We start from the raw sequence: 10313 nt of genomic DNA, 5'->3' as shown, positions 1-10313 counted from the left end.
AATCAGGTCAATGGGAAACAGTCATGTTAATTGTGTTACATTCCTAATCAGGTTAATGGGAAACAGTCATGTTAATTGTGGTACATTCCTAATCAGGTTAATGGGAAACAGTCATACCAATTGTGTTACTTTCCTAAATCATACTCAAGTCAATGGAAAACAGTCATGTTAATTGTGGTACATTCCTAATCAGGTTAATGGGAAACAGTCATACCAATTCTGTTACTTTCCTAAATCATACTCAAGTCAATGGGAAACAGTCATGTTAATTGTGGTACATTCCTAATCAGGTTAATGGGAAACAGTCATACCAATTGTGTTACTTTCCTAAATCATACTCAAGTCAATGGAAAACAGTCATGCCAATTGTGTTACATTCCTAAAATGTATTCAGCCAACTTGAGCTGTTTGAACCAAAATACAGAAGTTGTTGTGTTTGATATTATCATCTGGACAGAAAGAAGTTTGTACGTGACTGTAGCGGCAAAGATGAAAGAACATATCAACTGTAACAGAAGAGGTGATCAATCTTTCAGAAATACATATTCAGAACGAAAAGCCCAGGTGTAACAGACTTTGACAAGTTTCAAAAGCTAATTGATGGTGAATGCTTTCATCTGAATGGATGGACCAAGTCTTAGTTTCATGACCTGTGTTTCAGGTTTCTATCTTAGAAAAACCTCAACATGATATCAATAGCAGATGAGACTTGAAGCATTAAGATATGGGTAAGAACAATATGATACCAATAGAATTGAAGAAGTAATGCCATTTGATTTTCACTTCATGTTTAAAAGCCACACTGATTCTCATGAAATTACCAATTTTTTTTATTCTTTATTGTGAAATATATACACTTATACTGACTGTATAACTATTTCTTTAACAGTTAGATCACCAACTATATTAGCCTAACACGTAAAACTGAGTATTACAAACTGACCAATCATATAATGCTACTTTGAATTATTTTCTGCTTTAAAAAGGCATCTTTAAACTTCGTTATATTAGTTGATAAGAAACAGTTATATCCAGTAGTTACAACTCTGATGAAGCTGTAATAACGCAGCACTGGTAACTGATTTTTTCCTAAACAAAGAAAGCAAACATTTTAATAAAGATACTTACAAAATTCTCCATTTTTTCTTTTTCCAGTTCATCATAACCTGTAAAATTATAAATAGTCTTTTGGGCTTTTTTCTGAAAGTAACCAGGAAGAAAATGTTTCAGAGGGAATGGCAAGACTTTTGTGTACCAGGGTCTAGTCAGTTCTGTGTAATTTCTACTGTCTACCCAAAGAACGTAGAGCTGGAAGAAAGAAATCCACTCTTGATATAACCCTGAATAGGCTTATTAATGTATACAAGTAAAACAAAACATAAGACATAGAACGAACACAAACTTAAATTTCATAGTTATATGTACTTGTTTCTGATCTCTTTCAGAGAGAGAATATACCAAAAACATAAAATGGATAAAACAAGTGACCATCGTAGAGCAAATCAAGTGAAGAAGGGAAAAGGAATAACCCTAAATTAAAATCTTAAGAACTGTAGCTAAAAATTTTCCTTTTTAGGAGACTAAATGAAAAGTTTAATATTAAAATGTCTGTAAAATGATGACACAGAAAAAAATTTAGACCCCACAAATTATGATTGTTAAAATGAATACCAAACTTGGGTTTCTTGTAATTACTTTTGGTAATGTTCTCTTTAATTTAAAATGTCCTAGAACAGTACTCAATTAAAACATTTAAAATGTTTCAACAACAAATTAACTGTCAGACTTCAATAGAAAGATCAAAATGTGTTCAACTCCAAATTACAGCTTATAAAATAAAAATACAAAAAACTTAGAATCTTAAGCTGCCATGTGAAAAATGGAAAAATTCAACTTTTTTTGTTAAGTTTGTTTTTCAATGAATTATCTCCCATAAGACATTCTGAAATTTGAAGTTGTTAATAAGAAGTCATCAATGAGTACAACAGTCATGCCAGACGGAAGAGTTGTGGTCTTCAATTTAGACTGGGCCTTAAAGTTTGAAACACAAATAGTCTCCTTAAATTTACTCTAATAAATATAAAAGAAATACAGGTTATTGTATTTAGAAGAACACTTCAGGCAAGAAACATTATCAGTCTCACCAATAAAAGTTTTTTCAATTGTGATATAATAAAAATTATTAAATAAACAAAATCAGTGCCAAATTAACCATCTATTTTTAGAAGATGTGGCTCTTATCTGCCATTATGATAAATTTAAACACATTTTTGTCAAACCAATAATAACATTGTAGGTTTAGTACAATTTTTCAATTGAATCATATCATGTACTTTGTTTTTGCATCTGTTTTTCAAATTACAATATACAAACAATTTTCTGCAAGATTAGTCCATCGTATTCAGCATAACTGATACCTTAGAATATCATATGCATCTAAATTTTCATGCTTACAATGATTAAAACAAAACATGTTCATTCACTTATGCTGTGTCTATAATTTTTTGTTATACCACTATGGGATATCAGGGCTCCGAAGTCAAGCAGAAAAACACATTCGCTCTGGAGTGATTACAAAAAAGTATTCACTCCAGGACCACTCCGCTCCTTTTCACTCCGGGAGTGCTCTGAAGCACAAAGGAACACACTGAAGCCCTGGTGGATATAACACTAATGGATTTCTGTGGCATTTTGAATTTTTTTACTTTTAACAATTGTATTCAAATGTTAAAAACATTTTCTTATGGATGCAGGACCCCCATAAGCATGAGGCTCATAGCATTTACTACTTATGCTAATAGGCTAATCCAGCAGTGAAACAACTGTTTAGTAAAAACAAAATTGATAATGCTTCTCGACATTGTTGATGTACAGAAATATATTCCAAACATAAATTTAAAATGATGACAAAAGAAAAAAAGTGAAGAAGCATGTGAAAAAACATGATTTAGTAACGAGTGATTCTTAAACACATTGTTTCATTCGTAAAATAGGACTTAATTCATTAAAATAACAGCACCTGCATTCAAGAATTACCTGTAATATATAATCTAGCTGTAACTCCCCCATACACACACACACAAACAAAAGTTTAATACAAAAAAACTTACTATAGCTGGATACAACTTATCTCTTAGTAACGATGAGTAAGCCACAATATCTGAACATTGTTTCTTGGTTAAATCGAAGTCTGCATTGTAGTTCTGAAAATAAATTATAGAAGATTTGTTCATCAAAAACCAGTAAATTCTGCACAGATGAGCATCTTCCTTCATTAACTTTAACCTAAAAAAATCTGACAACCTTCCAGTGGTAGTTTTAACAGAAGAGAATATTTATTGCATTCAAAAGAAGTTACTAGATATAATTTTTTTGTTGTTGGTAATGTTCAAAAGCTTGTGTTTTGATCATAAAATGTTCATTTTCACCAGTTTTGTACAACTTCCAATGTTTTGTAAACTGTAGAAACACATTCTCCAATTAATTAAGATCTTTAACATGCAAGACATTCATTAATTGTTAATAGTAGTTAGGCTGTATCCTGCCACTTGCATTAGAATTTAAATTGACCTATAGTCTTTTTTTTTACTATGGTCCCTTTCGATGAAGTAAACTATTTAAAGATAGTGCCTAAGAAAGAAAAAAAAAAACACAAGATATACTGGTAATAAAAATACAGAAAATATTTAAGGATAGTGACACCATAGAGGGTTAAATAATTAAAAAAATTAAAGCACTGATGATATATATATGTGTGTGTGTGTGTACTCATGTCATCAGAAAGGCATGAAAAAGAGTTGATATAAAATGATAAAAAACCCTATGACCCGAGCACTTTCGACAGATGGACTTTTCTTCTTCAGGGCCAAACTGGGAATGGTGGTGTAATCGATTGAGTGATATCGTTAAGATCATCTGGTCTTCCAAGAAATGTTCAGTATATTTTTCATGTAAGTGTATCTCATTTCTGGTACAATGTGGCTGGCAAAAGAGCATGATGTAAAAAAGGTGTTAGGGATATTTTGCTTTAGAAATGGTTATAAAAAATAAATAAATAAAACTATACTTAAGTGTTTAAGTAAATAAAGGTGACACCTGGAGACTGATTGAAAAGGAGATGTTAAGCTAATTAATTTATAAAAACAGGTATGGAAAATTATCTTAAATAAATAGTAAGTTTCAGAAAAATTAGGGTTCACATTACATGAAAGAAATAAGCAAAGAATAAAGATTATTCTTTTGACAGAGATGAAACCAACGATTGAAGATTACTGGTTCCAGGATCTAGATTGGTTCCAAAAGGTTGAACAGTGTTTAGATTAATGATCCAATATGCTTCTTTTATCTCCCTATCAGCTTTAGTTTTGAATTCTGTTTCAATGCCGATGAGAGTAACATCCTTAATGGAATGACCGGGTTGGTTAAAGTGTTGAGGAATAGGGAGATCTTTTTTGGTGTTAATAGAAGATTTATGGTTATTGAAACATTCTCTTAGAGTTGTTTGTGTATGTCCTATATATTGGGGATTACATTTTTACACTGCATAAGGTAAATGGTGTTTTGTGTTCCACAAATAATTTCCTTGAAAATATTTTATAGTTTCTTTGGTTGTGTTTGTCAGAAAATGAGTCAGTGGTTTTTATGAACTTTCAGGTTTGACAACGAGCTTTATTACATGGACGACAACCATTTTTTGGTGGGATGCAATTCATTTTTGTGTCAACAAGGATATCTTTTAGAGTTCTACTTTTTCGGAAGGAGACAACGGGAACTTCAGGAAATATCTGTTTAAGGAGAACATTAAGTTGTAGGAGCTGAAAATGATTTTTAATAATTCGTGAAATGTTTCTGATTTTATAGTGACAGGTAATAATAAGAGGAATTCTATTTGAAACTTTAGTATTGTTCCGTTTTAGGATGTTTTTCTGCTGAGTGTTGTTAGTCTTTTCAATTTCAGTATCTTTATATCTTCTTTGTAACATGGATCTAAAACAAACCAAAAACTATTTGTATAAATTAATTAGCTTAACATCTCTTTTTCTAGGTGTTGCCTTTATTTTACTTAAACACTTAAGTATAGTTTTATTTATTTCTATTCTTTAACCATTTCTAAAGCAAATTATCCCTAATGCCTTTTTACATAACACGCTCGTCACCAGCCACATTGTACCGGATATGAGACACACAACAGTACATGAAAAATATACTAAGCATTTTTGAAAGAACAAATGACTTTCATGATGTCACTGAACTCCTTTTCTATATCACTGATTTGATTACACCGCCATTCCCAGTTTGCCCCTGAAGAAGAGAGGTCCACCTTTCAAAAGCACTTGAGTTATAGGGTTTTTATCATTTTATACGTATAGATATATATATATATATACACAGCAGTCAGCACTGTTATATGTATATATAAATATTTCATATTTAAACTCCAATGTCAAAAACCTTCAAATTCATAATGACTTTCTTATTTCAATTAAAAGCTGTTTTTAGCTTGTTAAAATATTTAATTTTACCTGGCCCCTGAGGTATGCAGTTATATCCCCAAATCTACTGAAGCTTATCTTGGGACCATGTCTGAACATAGGTAACTGACCTACAAGAGAAGAAAACTTTCATTTTAGACTATTATAAACCAACACTATCTTTAAATACAGCACATGATACAATCCAAAAATAATACAACAGTTAGTAATATAACGATATAAGAAAAGCAGTACTTTAAAATGCTTGTTACTTTACAGTTTTTCCAGTGAATGCATTCCAACATAAAGCAAGTTTTCATAGTTTAACAATGACAAGCTCACTCGTATATAAAAATTTGTCTGTTTGTATAAAGCTACAGTTGGGCTACCTGCCCTAGCCATTCCAAATTTTGAATTATTATGATTAGAAAAGGTAGCTAGTAAGCAACACCTGATGCCAACTTTTGGGCTACTCCAATTGAATAGTGAGATATGACAATCACTCTTACAGTACATCCATGGCCCAAAGTGCAGAGTTTAATTTTGCAATAAAAGGAATTGATTCACAGTCCAAGCTTAGCCCAAAATATTTATCGTTTCATATAGGCTTTCTGTGTTACCTAACATTAAACTGTACTGTGATATATAACTGAGTGTCTACGTGGACTACAAGTGGTAGTAAACCAATGAACATTAAAAATTACATTTACTAAGTTCCAAAAAAGTATCATATAACAATCTGTGACCAACTAAAATGCATTGAACAACAGTGAATGGCTGATCATAACAACATTACAATAGTTTCATCAAACCTACTACTGTCTCCATTCAAGCAATTTTTTTCAGAAAGGTATGAAAAGATATCCTGTTTTTTATTTTGTTTTCCATACCTACTTATTCTGTCCTGAACATTATCCAACTGTACACCATTCTAAGTTCAAACCTAAAATACTGTTATTAAACTAAAATACAGGGTAATCCAATAAGTGATACCCAACTGATTTCTAAGTGGAAGAATATAACACACTAACAACACAAAAGTACATCATGAAATAGAACACTTGGCTTGCAACAACACCAATTAGAGAAACAAGCTTTTAACAGTTTCAGTTTTAAGCTTCTGTTTTACTGTATCATCTTCTTCCCATACAAAATGAGTGGAGTATCTCGTGTTGGATTACTATGTATATCTACTTGACTAACAAAATTTCTGACTTACATACCATTTGGGGAATGCCAAGGCTTGTTGGTTTTGTTCAGCTTCAGTGGAGCTCCTGAAAATTTTGCATAAGCCTTCCAAAATAATGAAAGTCCAAGTTAAAGAAATGACACTGACAATATTAACAGAAAGAATTCAATAAAAATGCTAACTCAGCTTTTTTTAGAGATCACTGTCAAGCAATGGATGAAGTATTTTTGAGTTGTGACAGAGAAGTAACTAATTAATATTTTTAAAAGTATAAGACCGGAGAAGATATGTATTATTTTGATTTCTTTGTTTAGAATTTTGCACAAAGCTACACGTAAACTGCACATAGCCATTAATAATTTTGAACTGATACACAAGAGGGAAAACAGCAAATCACCAGCAGCCACCACCAACTCTTGCACTACTCTAGACTGGCTGAATGGTGATTTGACAATTACGTTTAGAGAGCAAATAGGGTTAGGACTGAATTTAATCTGACAACGAGATATGGATTCACAATCTGAAAGTTAACCACGAGATATGGATTCACAATCTGAGAAGTTAACCACGAGATATGGATTCACAATCTGAGAAGTTAACCACGAGATATGGATTCACAATCTGAGAAGTTAACCACGAGATATGGATTCACAATCTGAGAAGTTAACCACTAAGCCACATCTCTAATGGTATTATTTAAAGTTTAGAATAGTTATTTTAGTGTATTTCAGTTTGATTATTTAGGATTGAACATAAGTTTAAGATTTGGAACTGAAAGGTCAGATTCCAGTTAAAAAGTTTTATTTTTTTAATGAGGTGATTAGTTTATAGAGTGAACTTCTATCAACAGAAGTGGAGGGTGGTACAAGTTTTTATTTTCTTAGAGGGGGGGGGGGAGGATGACTGATAATTTCCTTAAAAATAAGTGGGTTTAACTTTTATCTTCTTTTTTTCCTTACAGATGAGTGTATATGGACAGCCTTAAATGAACTAAATGGACCTTGTTGGTCATATTTTATGTTAAAATATTGTCAGAAAAGCAAAGAAACGTGAAAATACTACTGTTAATTTCATACTTCCATAACTACTATAGAATATATTTGAACTACATAATATTCAGGTAACTGTTCCTATATTTCCATGCAGGTGTTCTGCACATAGTTAATGGCTTGTAAACTGAATGCTGAAAAGTCTTAGACATGTGCTAATTATTTTCCTTACATAATAGTTATATGTGGCAGCAGCTATCTCGTGGAATCTTGTACCAGTTTGACCCCGTGTCTGTGTTCACACCTTGGAAAAGTCCATATCAAGTTACTTTCAAAAGATGGTATGAATTAAAGTTTTCTCCCTTAAATATGTTATTTGTATACACATACAAGTTGGTATGAATTAGGGATTTTATACTGTAAGTATGTCATTTGGAATAGTTTTTAATGTAGGTAAGCTAAGGATTGTAGGCTACCACACAAGAACCCCTTTGTCTAACTTGAAAGTGAAGTATTTCATTAATTTTCCTGTCCTTGTCTCATGTGGAAAGCCAACAAAATGATACAAGTCACTTGGCCAGATTGATGCAACAGTATGTATAGTATATAAAGTACTCATGATCAGCCAAATTTCAGTACTCTTATATGATCACTGAATCTTTTCACTGGCTACCACTTGTGCACTGTATGACCGTGTAGACATATACAATGCACAACTACTGACTACAAGTTAGTACTCACAGTAAACTTAAGCATTACTATTTCCAGTATGTGGAAACAGATAAGGTTTTATTTTTTTCAACCTACAAGCTTTAAATACCTATTTATTTATCTATATGGAATAATAAGCCAGCTTGTATAAACACAATAAAATTGCATAAATGATAACACAATTCTATTAAAGTACATTTTAAAACATCTGCTTCATAAAATCCTCATACTTTCTACTTAGTCATAGTGCACACATTAAAATAACTTAGGTAACAAATTTATGAAATGATTAATCTTTATTCATGTTAAATGATGTATTTGGTAAATTAACAGGAGTTTTGTGGGTACTAAATCAACATCCAACATGTAAAATATATCTTCTGAATTACAGGTACTAACTTCAATTGAAGATTAACAGCATTTGTAGAAAATAAAATAAATTTTTGATAACCAGATTTTTTGATTCAGCATAATCAAATTCACAAATTAAGTTAGACTTTTACCCCACAATTCCCCACCCCTTTTTCTAGCCCCCCTTCTCTGATTTCTGTATTTGGCAAGATGGCTTGTATCATTGTCATAAACACACATGCACACAGACTGTTGGGAAGCTATTAACCATCAATGACATTGTGTGGAAAAAGAAATCCCTGAAATTATTGATGGGATTTGAAAATGAAATGCAGTTGCAGAGTTATTGTACATCCCATGTAAATGAAAGAAAAACTGGAGAAATACCATCAGTACTCCCAACCTCACTGACTGATCTATACTTAGCCATCACTAGAGCTATGAAATTAAGCATTTTAAAACAAAAATCATTTCTTGATGCATTCCTAGCTGATTAAACCATATTTAACAGGTCCAAATGCAAAAGCCCAGGACTAGTAGTAGGAGAAGTTAGACAGCAAACTAACTTTTCTCAAATTATAGTAGTAGTAGTAGTAGTAGTAGTACTAGTATAATAACATATAATAAAAGAATACTTGAGTCTTGAGCCCTCCATATTTTAAGTTTACCTATGTTCCATTCCAATTTAATCATATCCGTATAACAATTTAGTGTATCGATTTTTATTTATTATGCACACAATCTACGATATTATTGAAATAAAGACGAAATAACTTAAGAAAAGAAGTGAGGTACAGCCGCACACCACTTTACCAGACTACTAGCTACTAAAAGTCTGAAACTAAAGGTAAAAAACTACCAACTTCTTAAGTTAAGTTCAACTTCAACAGTTCAAGTAAATTATTTTAATATTTGATTTTGAGCTGTAAGTGTAGTTTGTAAATTAAATCTACGATAATTATCTATGCTATGCAAAAAATAAATCAATAATGAAACCGAAATATTTTTAATCGCATTAACTTTATCACTTACCATGATCTGCAAAGAAAACAAATCAACTGACGGTAAGCCCCAGTCGCCATCCCAAGTTTCTAAACTCATGTCCATGTTTCCAATAAAAGTAAAATACTAATGTAAACCTTCGATTTCATCCATGCCTCGAATTTGGTTCGACACAACTGCCATCTATCAAGTGGCTAAACTTATTCAAATAATGCGATCTTTCACAGCCAAACTCAAAATCATAATACTAATTTGATTTAATTCATTTGATTTGAAACTGAAAATTTCATATGCAATGCAATCGGAAGTGTTAAAAAATAATTTTTCTTCACCCCGCTCGTGAAAAAGATGGTTAATTGTCGCTTCGCCAAAAAAAAACAAAACAAAAAAATCAAAGCAGCCAAAGGTAACATTTAATCACACGATTTTTTACTGGGGCGAATGTTGTGTAAAAAAAAAACTAATATCCAAAAATGGTTATGTTTTTTTTTGTTTTTGTTTAGAAGTTATAAAATTTGTTTACACCAATATAATAACTCATAGAAATAACGTAATGAAATACGAATGTTTATTTGTGCGTAAAGCTACTCAATAGGCTAT

At 31.6% G+C, this 10313-nt stretch overlaps 1 protein-coding gene across 1 annotated transcript in view; it reads right to left on the bottom strand.

Moving 5' to 3' along the window:
* LOC106469146 (metaxin-1-like) overlaps positions 1-9940 on the bottom strand; it is a 15782-nt gene extending 5842 nt beyond the window's left edge. The window contains exons 1-5 of the mRNA XM_013929608.2: positions 9744-9940; positions 6695-6764; positions 5523-5602; positions 3111-3203; positions 1129-1308 (exon numbers count right to left, since the gene is read on the bottom strand). Coding sequence (XP_013785062.1) covers positions 1129-1308; positions 3111-3203; positions 5523-5602; positions 6695-6764; positions 9744-9818 — 498 coding nt within the window. The 5' untranslated portion in view covers positions 9819-9940. The remainder of the gene's footprint in view (positions 1-1128; positions 1309-3110; positions 3204-5522; positions 5603-6694; positions 6765-9743) is intronic.
* Positions 9941-10313: the final 373 nt, after the last annotated feature.

The sequence above is a fragment of the Limulus polyphemus genome, unplaced genomic scaffold (assembly GCF_000517525.1).
Source record: "Limulus polyphemus unplaced genomic scaffold, Limulus_polyphemus-2.1.2 Scaffold3324, whole genome shotgun sequence".
Taxonomy (NCBI): Eukaryota; Metazoa; Arthropoda; class Merostomata; order Xiphosura; family Limulidae; genus Limulus; species Limulus polyphemus.
Note: the sequence above shows the minus strand (reverse complement) of the source record. Positions and strands in the feature narration are given on the sequence as shown.